The sequence below is a fragment of the Nelumbo lutea genome, chromosome 5 (genome assembly GCF_056320005.1).
Source record: "Nelumbo lutea isolate HS-2025 chromosome 5, American lotus-T2T, whole genome shotgun sequence".
NCBI lineage: Eukaryota > Viridiplantae > Streptophyta > Magnoliopsida > Proteales > Nelumbonaceae > Nelumbo > Nelumbo lutea.
The window spans coordinates 13983312-14002544 of NC_142688.1; the positions used below are offsets into that span (position 1 = coordinate 13983312).

The 19233-nt window shown below is 37.1% G+C and overlaps 1 protein-coding gene across 1 annotated transcript; it reads left to right on the forward strand.

Annotated features, from left to right (window-relative positions):
• The first annotated feature begins 1358 nt into the window (after positions 1-1358).
• LOC148850484 (Nucleotide-sugar transporter family protein) lies at positions 1359-16119 on the forward strand. The gene is made up of 7 exons (XM_088943943.1): positions 1359-1626; positions 2636-2684; positions 2773-2999; positions 13629-13827; positions 13917-14060; positions 15035-15109; positions 15738-16119. The coding sequence occupies exons 1-7, from the start codon at positions 1499-1501 to the stop codon at positions 15897-15899; spliced, it is 984 nt and encodes a 327-aa protein (XP_088800069.1). The 5' UTR covers positions 1359-1498; the 3' UTR covers positions 15900-16119.
• The last annotated feature ends 3114 nt before the right edge of the window (positions 16120-19233 follow it).

Here is a 19233-nt window from a genome sequence, read left to right on the forward strand (position 1 = left end):
TTTTATAATATAAAAATAAATAAATAGTCTGTTGATCCGAGATCTCTCTTTACTCTTTTCACAAAGAAATCTTTTTTGTTTTTATTGTTTTGTTTTAAACTTCGAGTTTAGTGAGCTAACACCTCTCTCCCTACCCCTATTTCCGAATTGTTCATCTTCTTCCCATTGTAGTTCCAACCAAACTTCCTGCAAGTTGTTGCAACATCTTCTTGCAATACTGTAGTTCCAACCAAGTTTTTTTACAGTTGTAGAATCTTCCATATCTTATATCTCAGCCATGAAGATAGAAATATGTTAGTGATCTAGTATGCAATCTTTAGAAAAATTTTCTTTATCTTATAGCACAAACCCACACTTCATTTGGATATATATATATATATATATATTTTTTTTTTTGTAGGCGAAAGAGATAAGTACAACTATGAGCCCATGACTGAAATAAGAACATAAGAGAAGAAGAAAAGGCTTGAGGGTTTTAAGAATTATGATGTTTAAGGATTTGGTATCTGTATAATAGATTAACAAATCCACATGATTGTTTTTTGGGCTTTGCTTTAGTTTTTGAACATGTTGCATTTTTTTATAGGTAATTTTTAATAAATCTTTGCATAGAGCAGTAACGTAATTTTGTTTTTTCTTTCATTTTTTTTGAGTTAAGAATGCATTGTATTGATCGAATTCGAATAGAACCAAATATTCGATTTTCCAATCAAATTCAAATTCAAATTTTATTTTTAAATATCCATCAAATTTTGAATCGAATTCAAATTATCACACCTCTAATCAAAATCGAATTGGAATATTGAATGATTCACTTCAAATTTGATCCATTTACACCCCTAACCCCAATTATATATACATATTAAATATTATTTATATTAAATATATGTGCATATATCATGTTAAATGTATCCTATTATTTATGTTAGTTGTAACATTATTATATATACATATATATCAAAATAATTTGAAATATTATTTACATTTTATTTTTTCCTTTTATTTTAAACAAAGCATTAAAAAAAAACAAACTTTAAATTAAAAATTCAGAGATTTGGGTCCCTAACGAGAATAATATGATTGGAGGTGCAAATTGCAGGAGATCCGATTCACAATAGTATATAATTTACCAAAAGAAAAATGATCATTTACCAAGATGCTCCCTGTAATTTCATCTAAATATTAAAACCTACCCTGTTTTATTTTATTTTTATATTATTTTAAGTTGACATTTGGGTTTTTTATTTTCTTTTAATTTATATCTTTCTATATATATACTTTGGTTGAATAGTTGTTAGGGTTAAATATGTCATTTTATGTGAAATAAATGACCCAAAAAAATACCGGTCCGACCTTGCATCTACGGTGGTACACTGGTATTAGTCTATGGTAAATACACCATCTTAGCGTTTCTTCAGGCTCTCTTTTCGCAGCAGAGGATAGCGGGGAGAAGGGAAAGACCGAAAGACCAAAAGATCTTCTCTCCTGGTTGCCGTTAATGGCGGGGACCAAACATAAAGGTCCCCCGTCGACTTCAGAGAGGGTTAACGGAAGGGTTTGGCTCTACCTGGTTCTACTTACCTTGCAATATGGAGCGCAGCCTTTGATTTCAAAACGTTTCACTAGGTGATTTCCCTCTATTCTTGATTTGTTATTCTGCACGTTTGATCTTCCGATCGTTATTAGATTCCATATTCTGTCAACTGCACTTAAATTTTGTGTTTCGAAGTGTTGTTAGATAGGATTTTCAAGCAACTATATTTGTGATTTTTCTTCCATAACTGGTAATTTTTGGTGCAGCGATGTTGGAATTATCTTCGTTTTGAATTATGAATATATGCGCCCTGAGTAGTCCGACCTGATGTAAATTTGTTCTTACAGAGCGCCTTGCTCCCTAATTATCGGATCTTTTACTTGTCAAAAAAAGAAGAAGGAAGAGAATTCATCTCTACCTCCAAAGAGTGTTGTGATTCTTTGGATAAACTGAAATACACATTTCGATTCCTCAGTTGATATTGAAGTTGCCAGCCTACTAAGTACTTTCTATAGAAACTGGGAATTTTTTTTTGCCTCTAACTTCAAGGTTGAGATATTCGGAAGTCTACAAGAATGGATTTTGATCTGTCAAAGTAAGTAACCAATGCTAGGAATCCATCAAAAAAGTCAGGACCATACTTGGAGAACAAGGAAGTATCAGTTACGTGTTAAATCTTTAGTAATTAGAAGGACAAGTTCCTCTGTACTAGACTTCGATGCTTTAACTTTTGGATGTTTCTTCTGAAGGCATTCTTGCCGTTTTTCTCCTTGTAACGTTACCCCTCCCTGATGCTTTATCAAATTCACTTTCAACTACCATAGCTGTAACACTGTATATTCCAAATTTCCAGATATCACCCAAAGTCTTTTTTTCCCCACTAGCAAATGTTGGTAAGTAACTAAGCTTTGTTATCTCACAACTTGAACCTTCTAAATTATGGTACTCTATAGGATCTCTTGCCATCTCCTTCTTCATGTACCAGTCCTTTGTAAAACAAAATGTTCGTATTTATATCTGTATTTCTCATGCAGCAATAACCGTTTCATGACTCTATGTGGTGCCTATTAACATATAGTCTTGGTTTAATTCTTGTTGTAGGCGTGAAGTTATTGTGACTTCATCAGTACTTGCATGTGAGATAGCAAAGGTGGTTACTTTACAAGATCAATTTCTTGGTATATCACAACCCACATTTATGTCCAAATATATGATTTCTTTCCATTTTGTTCTAATAGGTTATTTGTGCATTGATTCTCCTGGCAAAAGAAGGCAGTCTAAAGAGAGTATGCAAAAAATGGACATTGACTGGTGCATTAACTGCATCAGGCCTTCCAGCAGCTATTTATGCATTGCAGAATAGTTTATTGCAGATTTCTTACAAAAACCTTGATTCTCTGACATTCTCAATGCTCAACCAGACAAAGTTATTTTTCACAGCATTGTTTACATATCTCATATTGAGGTATCTTGTCAGTGTAACGTATTTAATGGAAGTATATTTGCCTTCTTGTATACACTATACTCACAATAATGGATACTTACATAGTAGAAGCATTCTTAAGTCAAGTATATGGATGCATCTATTTTTTTCCCCAAGATATTGCTTATTGTACCATTATTAGGTATTGATCAATACTTGTTACTTGTAGTTGCCTTGTGTTATATGTGTTTTAATACTGAATTTATGATGTGCTTGTGTCTATTTGTATGTATTGCATGTATATAAGAGAATTTGTGATGTTATTTAACAATCAATTTGTTATGTGCTTGCAGCTAGCTAGCCAGCCACATCATCATAGTAGGTCAATAAAATGGAGTTTTTTCTTTTTGATCAGCAATAAATTCAAAATTATATTAAATCATGAAACTGGCTAATACAATGAAAGGGTAAATCCACCTAAATAACAATCCAGACCCGACAAAGTTACAAGATTACAATTGTGACCGAAACAGTTGTTGTCTATATATCCCTTTGCTGAAGTATTGGCCATCCTATTTGCTGTCCTTCTAATCCACTTGAAAGATATATTCCATATCCAGCTCATGCTTGAGGCTTTCTAGTTCCCTAAACTCATGCCTATAGATCCATGACATAAGCTGCTTACTCGTGATCCAAGAAATGATCATCTTTGAATCTCCCTCTATTACCAATTGCTGAAAAATTGATTGCTTGGCAGTTTGTAATCCTTGTAGTAATGCCATCAGCTCAGCTTTTAGTGAATCTCCCAGAAGGTCCTTAAAACATAGCCAAAACCTTCTCTGTGCAGTCTCTAAATACTCCTCTAGTACCTGCTGTTCCTATGCTTCCCATGGAGCTTCCATCAAAATTTAAGTTTATTTTGTTAGCCACTGGTGGCAAGTGGCAACCACTCCAGAACGACCTTTTCCTTTCTCCTAGAAGAAGATGCCACTTTATTCCATGTCCTCAGTATATCATTCACTGAAAAAAATTCTTTGAATAGATGAAGTGTCTTTATCCAATGTGTTGTTCTGATTTTTATATCTTCAACTATTTCCTCTTTTGATCTACATTTGTCATTGAAAATTCTCCCATTCCTTTCCTCCCAAATGGATCAAGTAGAAGTTAATGGCAAGATAGTTGCACGAAGCATGAAGCTTCCTGTTTGTTGTTTTATGTGAGTAGAAAAAATAAGGAGAATGAGTGCGTCTTTTGGTTTCTCTAACAACACACTTGCAAGTTTTTCTCTATCGGTGTAGCTATAATAGTAGTTTAGACTTGTATGAAAGACATTTTAAATTTTGAATATCAAAATTACTGAGAATCGTTTTCTTTGAAGAATTCTTTTTTTGACCAACAACATAGAAAATATTTCATTGATTAGAAAAAATCATGGTTACAACAAGAAGTTGTGAAAGAAACCCAACTTTAGAAAGCTGACTCAAATCAAATTAACAATTGAGCCCAAAACAGATGTGTTCTTTGTACCCCTTGCTTAGCTAAGCTATCTGCCAAGTTGTTGGTAGTTATCCTCACCCATTTCACTCTGATTGACATGTCCTTTGATCGCCGTTTAAATCTCCTGAATTCATTCCTTAATTGCTATGTCATCCCTTCTCCCTTCTGTAACCATTTATCAAAGTTTTTGAGTCTCCCTCAATGATCAGTCTATTAATACCCAACTCCTTTGCCTTTTCAACCCCATATACTGCAGCCAGAAACTCTGACCTTGCCACATCACCTTGTTCCACTGGAGTATAGAGCAACAATGTTTCCATATTTATCTCTAATGGCCCCCTATGCTTGAGGCCCGGATTACCCACACAACTCCCATCAAAGTTCAACTTATTCCAGTCATCTATTGGGGGAGACCATGTCTCAACAGATTTTTGTCTTGTAGATGAAGAGGCAACGATAACACCCTAAACCCTGAAAAAATCTTCAACCTTAAAATCTGAAAACAACTTCATGTTTTTTTGCTCAGTGTGCAACTCTCAAAGGCAGTGTTTGGCATCGATGCCGCTTTCTGAGAAAACGGTGCCATGTAGGCACCACATCAGAAAAAGCGGTGCTTCGGAAAACAACCTCTTATTTGGTATCGTTTTTTCCAGAAAAAAAAAACACTTCTCAAAGCCCCGCTTGGAAATTTGGAAAGTGCGGTTTGAAGAAATGCCAAATTCAATGTTTTCTTAGAAAACAACCTGTAGCTGCCAGCGGTGCAATGATGTGGCATAATCTTGGATGTTGGATAATTTAGATCAATGCTGAAAATGGTTCTACAACACTGGTACCAAACAAAACTAGTGTTGTTTTCCCAGAAAATAGTCTATGTGGCAGCATTGATGCCAAACAAAAAAAGGAGCTGTTTTCTGAGAAAACAGTGCAACAGACCCTCATGCATACATCATCGTTTTATCAAAAAACATCTTTGAAGCAACGACATCGATGCCAAGCACCTACAAAGTTATTGTTTCGACCAAGGCTTCTTTGCTTTTTTCTCTTTCTTTAAATATTTTTGCATTTCTTTCCTTCCAAATAGTCCTCAATAGTGTTGCTCTAGTAAACCTCCACAAGATCCTACCCCTCCTTTTAGTGCAACTCATGCAAGTAGGGCTTAACAAACCATCCAACTTGTCAGGAGAAGATCACCTGCAACCAAAGAGGGAAGTGAACCAATTCCAAATAAAGCTAACAAAAGGGTATGCCATTAGAAGGTAAAGTGCAGTCTCACCATTCAACTTACACAAGATAGACTAGTTGGGGGACAAACACCAATTTGGTCATTTCTTTGAAATAGATCATAGGTATTAATACAACCATGAAACACTTCCCAGCAAAAAGCATTGATTTTAGGGGGAATGGGAGAGTACCAAATTTCCTTGAGATCCAAAATAAAAGAGTGGAATAGGGATCAATTTGGAAGAGTGGAGGAAACAAAAGCTACCTTATTGACTCAGATTAAGAGTCTAGATGCAAAAGAGTTCCAAAGATTGATGAGTGGGTAGGACCAAGAAGTGAGATGGAAACTGAAAAAGGAATTAGAAGAGGTCTTGTTGAGGGAGGATATTTCATGGAGACAAAAATCAAGGCATAAGTGGATCAAGGAAGGGGATGGGAACACCAAATTTTTTCATGCTATGGCCAATGGGAGAAGAAGGAAAAATTTGATAATAAATCTCGAGGTCAATGGAGTTGACATCACCTCTCAAGAGGAGATTGCTAGTTGCTTTGTGGATCACTTCAAATCAATCTTTCAAAGACCTTTGGAGATTCGGGAGGGAGTGGAGGGTGTGGATTGGCTAACTTTGAATGAGAATGACAGGGGATGGTTAGTAAGAACTATTGAGGAAGAGGAGATAAGACAGGTTGTCTTCTCTATCGATAGAGATAAGGCTCCGGGACCAGATGGTTTTACAATGGCATTTTACCAAGAATACTGGGATATACTCAAAGAGAATTTAATAGGGGTTATTAGAGAGTTTGAGGACAAGCATATGGTGAGTCCTGGAGTAAATGCTACATTCCTAGCTCTTGTTCCCAAAAAAGATTAGTGCTAAACATCCCAAGGATTTTAGGCCGATTAGTTTGGTGACTAGCATCTACAAGATATTGGCAAAAGTACTCTCTAGGAGGATCAAAGCAGTTCTACCTATTCTCATTAGTCAAGCACAAGGTGCTTTTGTACAAGACAAACAAATTGTAGATTAGATCCTCATAGCAAATGAAAGTGTAGAGGAAATGAGGAGATCAAGTAGTCAAGGATTTGTGTGCAAATTGGATTTAGAAAAGGCTTATGATCTAGTGGACTGGAGTTTTTTATTGGAGGTGTTAATAAGATGAGGATTTGGGGACAAATGGTGTAATTGGATAAGTGTTTGCCTAACTTCATGTCATTACTCAATCTTAGTGAATGGGGTGGTCAAGGACTTCTTCCCAGCCAGGAGAGGCCTAAGACAAGGTGACCCACTCTCTCCCTTCCTCTTCACACTTGTTTTTGATGTGTTTAGTAGATTGATATCAAAAGTAGATGAGCATGAGCTAATTAGGGGTTGGAGATTAGGTAGAAGTGTTCCAATGACCCACCTTCAGTTTGCATATGATATCATTATTTTTGGTGAAGGGAGTGATTTTAGAAAGGTGGACAACCTTAGGAATCTAATAAGGGTCTTTGAGAATGCCTCCAATTTGAGGATAAACCTTGAAAAAAGATGTGTTGTTGGAATAAATTTGGAGGATGGAGAGGTAGAGTCCATTGCAGCTCGCTTAGGTTATGCTACCTCTTCTTGGCCTTTGACCTACTTAGGGCTTCCCTTAGGTGCAACCCTAATGAGAGTAGCTTCTGGTCCCCTATTGTGGAGAAATTTGGGAAATATTTGGTGGCTTGGAAAAAGAATTACATCTCTATAGGGGGTAGAGTGACTTTGAACAGGGCAACACTTGCCATCCTTCCAACATACTTCCTTTCAGCCTTTAGGATTCTCCCAAGGGAGGCTAAGAAATTTGAAAAGGTAATGAGGGATTTATTGTGGGAACCAGGAGAGGTGAAGAAAGATCATCTAATCAGATGGGAGATAGTCAATAAAAGTAAGGGAAGGAGGTTTGGGGGTTAGGAAACATAGTTCAAAAGAATGAAGCTTTATTAGGGAAGTTGCTATGGAGATGGCCTTTGGAGAGGGAGAGATTATGGCATGAGGTGGTGTTAAGCATTCATGGTTGCTCAGAGAATGGTTGGGACTTGGGATGTCAGGATACCTTGTTGGGCTACTCTCAAAACACCTTGGAAGACGATACAAGGTATTCTCCACCACTTCCTCGGGTTTATCAGGTATGAAGTTTGCTCTGGTACTTCTATTCGTATCTGGGAGGATGTTTGGGTGGGTAGCCAGCCCCTCAAGGATCTTTTTCCATCTCTCTATTCTCTCTCCCTTTACAAAAATGAACCTATTTCAAAGTTTCTCCCTAGTACAGTACTTACCTTGTCTTTAAATCGGGACTTTGGCTTTCTTAGGGGATTAAGGGATGCTGAATTGTTTGGTATTTCTGAGTTGCTTTAGTTACTTGAGTCAGTTTGTTTGGACCCCACCAAATCTGATCAAAGAGTTTGGACCCCTCTTCCAAAAGGGACCTTTACTTGTGCTTCCTTTCTAAAATCCCTCACTGCCAACCCTAACTCCCAGGTGTTTCCAGTTAGAGAAGTTTGGATAAGATCTATTCCCCCCAAAATTGTTGTTTTTTGTTGGGAATTATTCTATGGGAAAATCAACACTTTGGAAAACTTGCAAAAGAAGAGACCTTTTCATTGCCTCTCCCCTAATTGGTGCTTCATGTGTAAGGCCCCGAATGAGAACTGTCACCATCTACTGATTTCTTGCTCCTTTGCTGCAGCCTTATGGCTTTGGAGCTTTGGTTTATTTGGATGTAGGTGGAACCCGCCGTCTGATGTAAGTATGCTGTTTAATCCATCTACTTTTGGGTGGCGCACGAAAAGAGGTCATGTGGCAATTTATCAGGGCAGCTATATTATGGATGGTTTGGGAGGAAAGGAATACTAGAACTTTCCTAGAGAAGGAAAGAAGTTTTTCTGAAGTGAAGGATTGTATCTTAACTAGAGTAATCCATTGGCTGAAAACATTGGACCTGTTTGCTGAATTTTCATTCGATGATCTTTGGAGGAATTGGCTAGAAGTGGCTAATACCTCCACTAGGAAGAATAGAAGGGTGGTAGAGTGGGAATCTCCTCCAGAAGGTGTCATTAAATTGAATGGGAGCAGCCAAGGTAACCTTGGTGCTTTGGGGGTAGGGGGTGTGCTAAGGAATAAGGACAACAACATTATTTCCTTGTTCTTAGTACGGGTGAGAGTTGGAGACTCCACAAGAGCTTAGTTGCTAGCTGTTGTTCAAGGGATCCAGCTTGCCAACCAATTTGGGGTGGAACATCTTTTTAATTGAAGGAGATTCTTAAGTGGTAGTAGGATGGCTGTCAAACCCGGATACTGCTATTTGGGGCTATAGAGGCCTCCTCAAAAAAGTGAAGTGGCTAACTAGCAATATGAGAGTTGATGTTAAACAGGTAAGCAGGTTGGAAAATACTGTAGCTGACTCCTTGACCAAGCAAGGAGTATCCAGGGAAGGTCTTTTTTTAGGCTAGTTTGTAACTTATTTTAGTAAATCTGGAAAGCTGTATCTAACTTTCCTGGAGAGGTTGCATCTCGTGCCTCTCCCTAGGATGCTTGTACTCCTTATCTTTGGTGATTAATAAAATTCATTCATTTATCAAAAAAAAAAAAAAAAGAAGGAGAAGAGGAGGTGGCTACCAAAGAGTATAAAAAGGATTTACAAGAAAACAACCCATCAGAATTAGGGCCCCAAACCTTAGAATCCGATCCACTTTCTCCCAAGAACACTGAATTTAGAAAGCCTAACAACTTGGACACACTAGGACGCTCAAACTCTCTAAGGTTCATGTTAAAGCCAAAGTTCCAATTCAACCCTGAAGGACAAGAATGCTGACTTAGGAAATCAGAAATAGGCCACCTGGAAAGATCAAAAAGAGAAGAGAATCTCTCACCCAGAGGGATATCCCCGATCCGCACATCCTCCCAAAATCTGATTTTCTGATCAGAAGCCAAGTCATACCTGACATGATTTAGAAAGGTAGGAAAAAAAATCATGGATGGCCCTCGATGGAGAAGTCAAGGTAGTTTTACGGAGACATCTAGCATGTGACATACCATGAATGCTTGCAAAAACTTTGTGCCATAACTTGTCATTTTCGTTGGGAAACCTCCATAGCCATTTGTTGAGCAAAGCTTGATTCTTCAACCTAACATTACCAATTCCTAAATCCTAATCCCCCTTCTTCCTTTAATTTGATCACCTTGCCCATCTAACCAAATGATCATTCTTTTTCCCCCTAGCTCCCAAAAAAAATCCCTTATGATTTTTTAAAATTTCCTCAATCCCTCAATATTCCTTGTGGCATCCTAAACACTTGACATATAGTACACTGGAATATTTGCAAGGGTAGACTTAATAAGAGGTATTCTCCTCTCATTGAGGCATAGTTCCTTTTCCAATTTTTTCTCCCTTATACTCTCCTTACTTTCCTCTTGCACATGCTCTATTTGTGTTTGTAATTTTTTTCACCATGGTACTCAAACCCAAGGATGCCCCTCAAACTACTCCAGCTCGTAACAATTTGGTATTAGAGCCAATAATGGAGCCCAACTATGATTGGTATTTTTCCTTGTTAGAAGGAGAGGTAGGGGCGTTAGTGGTAAACCAAGAAAATATGATGGAGAAAGTACCATAAATGTGTTTAAATCTCTTTCAGCTAGGTTTGACTATTGGAGCATCAAGGGGAAGGAAGTTAGGGAGTTCTCTTGTTCTCCTTGTCAATCTGTCATTGACCAAGCCAACGGTTTTGGAATCTCTCTCGCAATGCATTTATGGAGCCTTAAACATGAGTTTCCCTGGTATGATGGCTCAAAGGTCCCCACCAACTGGCTTTGTTGAGTAAAGCACATCTTCCAATGGTAGGGTAGGGTGTACCTAATTCGGAGAAAGTCATCACCACTTCAGTTCACTTGGAGGGTGATGCTCATCTTTGGTTTCAACTACTTAAACAATAAATTGGAAACATTTCATGGGATGACTTCAAACGGGAGCTCCACCTAAGGTATGGACCCACCTAGTTTCAGGAAACTTTCAGTGACCTTACAAAGCTCCAACAATTGGACATCGTCAAAGAATATCAAATGCAGTTTGAGCATCTCCTCTCTCTAGCTAGATGAGTCACAATAACTTAGTATATCAACTACTTCATCAGTGGATTATCGAACTCCATCTAAACTGACGTTCTAGCCAACTGTCGCCACTCCACTACTTTGCCTTAAGCTATTGCATGGCTTTATAAAGTTTGAAGCGTTTTATCAAGTCACCTTTAGTCCACTTGATATGTGATGATCCTTAGTAAAACAACTCCATAGAGGCAACCTCCAAAAAAGTGTCACCCATCGAATTAGAAGACATGCAAGCAAGGGCTATGTTACAATTGTAAAGAAATATTAGCCCGGGGCATAGGTGTAAGAATCTCTTTCTTATTGAAGCTTGTTTGCAAGAAGAGGATGGCAACTTAGTGATGGATGAAGATGGAATCACATAAGAGAATTCAGATTTTAGCCCTTAAGGACAAGGGCAATCTTCTACGGGAGGCATTGTTACATGCTTGTAGCCACATCATCCTAGTAGTCCTAGTAGGCCAATAAAGTAGAAGTTAATGGCAAGATAGTTGCATGAAGCATGAAACTTCCTTTTTGTTGTTTTATGTTAGTAGAACAATAAGAAGAGTGAGTCTTCTAGGTTGTCTAACAACCTATTTGCAAGTTTTTCTCCGTTTGTGTAGCTATAAAAAGTAGTTTAGACTTGTCTGGTGGGCATCTTGAATTTTGAATACCAAAATTGTTGAACCCTTGGGCTAAATTTTTTGGTCACAATTGTAACATACCCCTCACTTGTGTCTATCTTCTAATTCACATTTTTTTCTCACAGGAATAGTTGGGGGTTGCTCTATGGAGTTGTTCTACTAAGGATCTGGTCCCATGTCAGGTGGGCTAAGGTGACTTGTTGAAACACTTTGAGCTACGTAAAGCCTTTCCAATGCAACAAGCAAAGATAGTGGGATGGTTGGCTAGAATGTTAGTTTGGATATAATCCTTAAATTCATTGATGAAGTACCTAATCTACTGAGCTACTACAAATCATCCAGTTCGAGGGAGGAAAAGCTCAAACTATATTTGATATTCCGTGACGATCCCCAATACTTTGTAAGGTTACTAAAAAGGTCCTAAAACTAGGTGGTTCGTATCACTCATGGAGCTCGTCTGAAGTCGTCCCATGAAATGTTTCCAATTTCTTGCTTGAGTCGTTGAAACCAAAGTTGTGCAGTTACCCCTCCAAGTGAATTGAAGAGGTGACTTTGTTAGAATCGGGTACACTCTGCCACTGAAAGATGTGCTTTGCTTGACAAAGGTAGCTGGTGGGGTCCTTTGAGCCATTAAATTGGGGAAGCTCAAGTTTAAGGCTCCATGAATATGTTGTCGGAGAGATCCTATAACTTTTGGCCTTGTTAATGACATATCGATGTGGAGATCAAGAGGATTCCCCAACTGCCTTTCCCCTTGATGCCTCTAAACAGTCAAACCTTGTTGAAAGAGATTCAAACATCTATTATACTTTCTTCATCATCTTTTCTTGGTTTCCACTAACCCCTATCTCTCCTTCCAATTGGGAAAATGCCGGTCATAGTACAGGCTCCATTATTGGCTCTAATACCAAACTTTTATAGGTTGAAGTAGTTTGAGGGATGTCCTTGGGTTGGGTCCCATGGTGTAGAAGATCATGAACAAAAGAAAGAAACAATATTGGGATGACGTGACTGCAGGCATATAATAGTTTATTTTTGTTAGTATGTATTGTGCATATATAGGAGAAACTATGATATCATTTAATATCACTAATATAACATAAGACGTAAAAGAACTGGAGGAGCTAAAAAAAATGGAAATTCAGATAAAAGATAACCAAAGTAATAATTTGGAAAAAAGCTAGGGTGGAAGTATGGTAGTTGAAGAGGATTATCATGTGGTTATTTGACCAATAGGGGACAGATTGAATCATTTAGTAGCTTCATCATTGCACTATACATATTCATATTCTGACATACTAGATTGAACAGTTCATTTGGTGCCTTGCAGATGAAAACCTAAAATGGGAGATCTAGAAATGATTCGAGCATCATATATAAGAAAATAAAGTCAATGTATTGGAAATGCTGTCAGTTAAGATTTACCTTTTTATCAGTTTAAGATTGTCAATGATCCTGGAGGCTGGAGTTGAGTTGGTCACTTAGAAGTCCTCACTTTGAGGAGGCTTGGATTCAAATCCATGGAATGACAGGCTCTCTATGTTTATTCCAGTGGCCCCCGCATGCACCCTGCCACACTAACCCCACTAACCCTCTGACTAGGTCTTCTAGGGTATAACACCCCACCCTTTAGGGGGCAAAATGCACATTCCTACAACAACAATGGCAAAAAAAGTTTAAGATTTACCTTTTTTGATCATCTACATGTTGAAAATTAGCAATTTTTGTTCATTGTTTTATTCAAAAGTAATACAAGTTGCTGCTTTTGATTCCAGAAACTGTCAAAATGAGGAAAACTTAAATTGCATTCTAGCAAACATCAACTTGTGACCATTTGTATATTGTTCCTATGATAGGAATTCTTATTTGGAATGGAAACTCAGAAAGTGTTAGAGCTGAAATAGAAACATTTCTCCTTTTGAGCAGTAAAACCATTTCTTTGAAGACCAACTTCTATTGTGGAGTTTTTTGAAACAACATTAAGGTCCTATTTCATATTAGATTCTATCCAATTAAATACGTGAGAGAAGTTCTGGATTTCCTTTCCAAAAATGGTCACAAAAAAATTGATGGTTATGATATTTGGCTAGGTGTCATATATTTCCTGATGCAGCGTCTTTTAACTGGTTATGATGGCAGGTTGGTTCGGAGAATTACCAAGTTCTCTGACAATCCCTTGCATGTATTTTTCTGGGTTCAATCTGCAGGCAAAAGCAAACAATTCAACAAATTGGGGCCCTTGTCTTATTGATAATTGCTGCTGTTCTCTTAAGCATTGGTGAGGGCTCTGGCAGAGGATCTAGTGGTAGTAACCCTGATCAAATTTTGTTTCATGGAATTGTTCCTGTTTTGGTTGCTTCTGTTCTCTCAGGCCTGGCATCCGCTCTCTGTCAATGGGCTTCTCAGGTTTGTAGATATTTATTTACTTCTCATGCCAGGAAACCATTTTCTTGGCCTTTTCTGTTGTATCCACTTCTGTTTTCCTCTTACTGCAGGTGAAGAAACATACCTCCTATTTAATGACTGTGGAAATGTCAATAGTTGGAAGCTTGTGCTTGTTGGCAAGTACCTACAAATCACCAGATGGAGAAGCCATCAGAAAGCATGGATTCTTTTATGGTTGGACTGCATTAACACTGGTAAATTATCTTGTTTTCTAATCAAAGGACTTTTATTTACCTATCAAAAAAATTAAAGACTAATATTTAAATGAAAGCATGGATTCTTTTATGATTGTAATCTCTCCTTTTTTATTTTTACTGAATTTTATTTTATCTTCAAAAAAAAGTTACTGTGCATTGACCATAAGGGTGGTATTTGATAGGCAGATTATTAACAGAGAAAATAATGGGTCCCTATTATCTGTTTTTCTTGTCTGCTGGACTGTCTTTGTACTCAACCCTGTTATGCCTAATTTGTACTTTTCTTTTCCATTATATTATGCATGTTGATCAGTGTTTCAGCTAAACATGAGGTCATAAGCGTTTCCTCTTCCTAATAAGGTGTGCTTGTGATTGTTGTCTGATTAGAACCAGCAAGGAACAATACAACCACCACAGACAGCTGATCGCATGACTCATCAAATTTATGATGGCTTTACAGTGTTATTTTCTGTACATAACCAGGAGATAACAACTTGACATAGTATTATTTGATCATGTGTGGCAAACTAGAAAACTTTTACAGTCAAGATAAGTCTCCTTTTTGGCTGTATTTGTTTCATGCTAGAGGGGCAGAGAACAAGTAATTTACCAAAAGGGAACAAAAATATAACTGAAAAATTTTCCACCCTTTTTTTGCAATGAAACAAAAATTGTAGTTGATATTTTCAGGTTTTGAAATCCACAAGTATGTTTCATGAGCTTTTTAGATTTGTATGAGATAATGACCCCAAGAGCATTTATATAATATTCCTTACACAAGTCCTTTCTTTTCCAATAAAGTTGTACCTGTCACTTCTTGTAAAATCAAATGCAAGGTATTTATAAAATTAGTAAATCACCAGAAGATGAAAATTGGTATGTTATTCAACAATTTGTAACTGCCATATACTTATTAGTATTAAAGTGTTTTCCCACTGATGTGGACAAGCTGTTTTTTCGCCTTTTGTCAGATACCAATCATTTTCAATGCTGTTGGTGGAATACTAGTTGGACTTGTTACTGCCCGCGCTGGTGGTGTCCGAAAGGCAAGTGGTGACCTGTAAATTAGATTCTTTGGGTGTGAAGAGGGTAAATACTAGCATAAGTGCAGGCAATCATGAAAACCATCTAATGGGTTCCACCCAGAGTTTTTTGTTTTTTGTTTTCCCCCTTTATTTAAGGGAGGTGTGAAAGCAGGATTTAGTCCCAGGTCAGTGGGCAGTGGAAACTGCATGACATCCACTTATTTTTCCAGCTGAGCTAAGTGGCCATCTTCTAGCCCTGCATTTTTAAACCTTCAATCATTCACATCCTCTTCAGAAACCCAAAAATTTGCAGCAAAAATGCAAAATGGTCCAAGCGTAGAGGAAGTGTTTAGTGGATCAGACTGTTTTGGATCTGAAAAACAACCTTTATTGACCTTAGCCAGAGATATTACAATTTTCTCCATCCTGACTTGATTCACCCTCATAAAAGAAGTTGCACATTCTCCTGTGAGTACACCTTCTTACAGACCGGGCTTCTGGCTCAGGCTTTGGGCCGGGCTCATTCAAAATTTGGCAAAAGCTAAGCTCAAGCCCGGCCCATGAACAGGTCTACCGGTGACTGCAAGTCTCTGTTTTTTGTTGCAACTGTTGCACGTCTGATTTCTTTTCATCTTTTGTACATGTGTAGGGGTTTGTGATTGTTTCCGCACTGCTGGTAACAGCCCTGCTCCAATTTATTTTCGATGGCAAACCACCTTCATCATACTGTCTTTTGGCCTTGCCGCTTGTGGTCAGCAGCATTTTTATCTATCAGAAATACCCTTACAGGGTAAAAAAGAAGGAATCTTAAACCGTCATTGCCCCCCCCCCCCCCGCGATAAAGGGAAGGAATGTGCTTCCCAAAATGTTAAAAGAGCTAGCTGTGGCTTGCCGTGTATTAATTATTCTGATGAATGGGGATCATGGAATTTTGAAATGTGCACTCCACGTGACAAACACAGGAAATTGCTATTTATGTACTGTTGGCCTTTGTCAGGAAATTTGCCTAGTAACATGCTTGCGTTTATGAATTTCTACTGTGCATGCAATCTGTATAAATGGAAAAATATGTAAATGAACGGACAACGAGCTCATGTGGACATGACAGATGAAGAGGATGTCCTCATTCCCATCTACTACCGTTTGTCCGCTTCAAAGGAGCCGTATCCTTCTAAAGCTATATTCACTATTCCGATTTAAGTTCCACTCCGATCTGCCTTAGTAGGTCTGTTTGAATGTTTCTACTGGGACATTGCCTGGTTTTTAGCTAAAAGCTAGACCCTGAGCTCGGGGGAAGTCTGTTTTTATTTTATTTTTGTTTTGTTTTCAAGGGGTGGGGGCAGGGGATGTTCTGGGGTAGGGGTTTTGTTTGATTGAAATATAACTTTTATTTTTGTTTTGTTTTTGATGGTTTTTTAAAATCCCAGTCCTGTTTTACTGACATCCAAATATAACTTTAGGCAGATTGAATTCATCCAAAACTGATGCATACTTCCAAGTTCCAACTCCGAATGGGACTTGTTAAATGGCTTGGCTTGGATGCCTGTTTATGAACATTGTCCTAACCGATTGGATTTGCTCCTCGCAACGAACCTCACAGTACGTCCCATCGTATATTGACTATTGAGACCATCTCCCATGAATTAAGGCTGCAATTTGAGCAAGGTTGGCCCGAACCTAATCCAATCCCAAAAAGCTGGGTTGGGTTGGGCCGGGTTGATCCTCAGGTTAGGGTTGAAATTCATGAACCCTATTTTATTTCAGGTTGGCTTTGGGTTGACCCTTGACTTTATAGTATATATCGTATATAAATATATGTTATATGTATTATATAACATACATTGATTTGTTTAGATTCATGATATTTGTATAGACCTCACTACATAGTAGCATATATTTCTTTTAAGATAATCACTTCACTTAATCCTAATCAGAAAGACTAAGACCTTAATAACATTATTTTGTGTTTTTTAAAAATTTTGTTCTTCATCTCCTCTCTGTTGTTTGCCGCCCATAAAAGACATATCGTAAGTCGTAACTCATAATAAACTATAGTCATTTTTAGTACTTTTTTTCTGAATTTTGTACTAAAAGAACAAAAAAAAATGTCAACAAACAAATACTAATGAAACATATGAATATAGGATTAATATATGTAGTGAAAGTTGAATTAAGATCTAAAATCAAGAAATTCTATAAGGTTTTAAAGGATGAGAAGAAGGTTGGGTTGGGTCCAATCCAAAATTGACTTCGGAATGGGTTGGATTGGGTTAGGGTTGAAGGAATTTAGTTAAGGTTGGATTGGTTGGGTTGGGGGTTTAGAATTAGGGTTGGGTTAGGGTTAGCCTCAACCCGACCTAACCTGGCCCGACTTGCATCCCCGCCATGAATAAAAGAACACAAGTGTTAGAGATGTTCCCAATATACAATTAACAAGTATTAGAGACGTTCCCAATATACAATTAACAAGTATTAGAGAGTCCATGAGGAGCAGATCCAGACTCTAACTGATTTGATTTGCACTTTACAATTTCCGTTGTGAATTGGCAGCCTTTACGTTAAATCCCAAATGAACCCAAAATGGGGGGAAAGAGATATTTGAGAAATTCAACTAAGATGACCAAATCAAATTGGGCATCTAGAGCTACAAGTGGTACTTTCTCTTTATTCAAATGTCTGCCTGAATAAATGGATTGAATATGGATATACCTCACTTGAATCCAATAACATAACCTAATAACATTTTAAGTACATATGCTTTATTTATGTATAAAATTAATATGTATTTATTTGTACAGTTGGTTTGAATGTTATATATTTATTATACGGCCATAAGTTCAAACCTTATGAAATTTTACTTTTCAAGTTATTTTTTCATGATGCACAATATGAAAGTTGTTTTATGTTTATTTAACAAATAAATGTAATATGCTGTAAAAAAAATTGCTAAATTTATTAATAGTATTGCCCAAATTCGATCCAAGTCTGAATGAAATCCACCGGATAAGATTAAAGCTAGATTTGAACATTGATAAATCAAATTTGGATCTAATTATATCCAATCTGATCTCATCCATTTGCAGTCATAGAGGTTATATGGTCTATACTTTTTGGTTGACAATAATGATTTGTTGATTAGGCTCAGTTTGAAAAGAGTACAAATACAAATATGTACAGTGCAAAACTTTGTATTCTGTATTATTTTGTATGTATTTGTACAGTGCTTATTTGTATTTGTACTCATTCCAAACTGAGCTTTAATGACAAAAATGGAGTGATATTGAATGTATACATTGAGACGTTTGGATTGGAGTGAAAAATATGCAATGCGAGTATGAAAGAACAATAGTTAAGGATGTTAAAGTTTTGTTTTGGGGCAATAAATAAATAAATAACGTTTATCATTGAATTAATTTTGAAACGGTGTTTACATCCATGTTTGACTATGATAACGTGAAAACTTACATCCAATCAACTGGCATCATAACAGAGGTGACCAATCAGGTAGTCAAATTCAAATATCTTATATGACCTGTTTTGATTTGATAAATATTTGAGTTCGATTGCTTATTTAATTATAAAATATTTAAAATATAAAAATAAGTTATATATTTATATACTTTGTTTAAATAAAATAATTATTAATTGTCTAAAATAATTAATTGATTGAATTTGAACCAAATATTCAAATATTTGATTGAACTCAAATTCGAACATTGATTTTCAATATTCATTGGATATCAAAATTTCTAATCGGATTGAATTTGAATATTGCTTGATTTAGTTCAAATTCAATTCGCTTATTCCCCCTACCCAAACCTCTCGAATTGAATTTGAATATTGCTTGATTCAGTTCAAATTCAATTCGTTTATACCCCCACCCAAACCTCTAGATACCTCCATCCCGGGTGAAGACAAGACTTAATCCCATGCCTCGTTATAACTAGTCATGGACTTTACTACTGGTGTAGCCAAATTCACCCTTGCCACCCACATGGCACATCCACAAGGGTAATCTCGTCATCTCATAGACTTCAGAAGGGGGGATTCTTATCCTTTCACCTCCGTATTAATGTGGAGCTTTAATAATAGGCATTATGACCTTGACTGAACCCCTTCTGATAGTGTAATGTTCGACCATGTGG

Coding starts and splice junctions, on each gene's coding strand:
- LOC148850484 (XM_088943943.1), top strand. CDS start 1,499: ATGGCGGGGACCAAACATAAAGGTCCCCCGTCGACTTCAGAGAGGGTT. Junction 3,000..13,628: donor TTTACATATCTCATATTGAG/GTATCTTGTCAG, acceptor TTCAATCTGCAG/GCAAAAGCAAACAATTCAAC. Junction 14,061..15,034: donor GTTGGACTGCATTAACACTG/GTAAATTATCTT, acceptor GCCTTTTGTCAG/ATACCAATCATTTTCAATGC.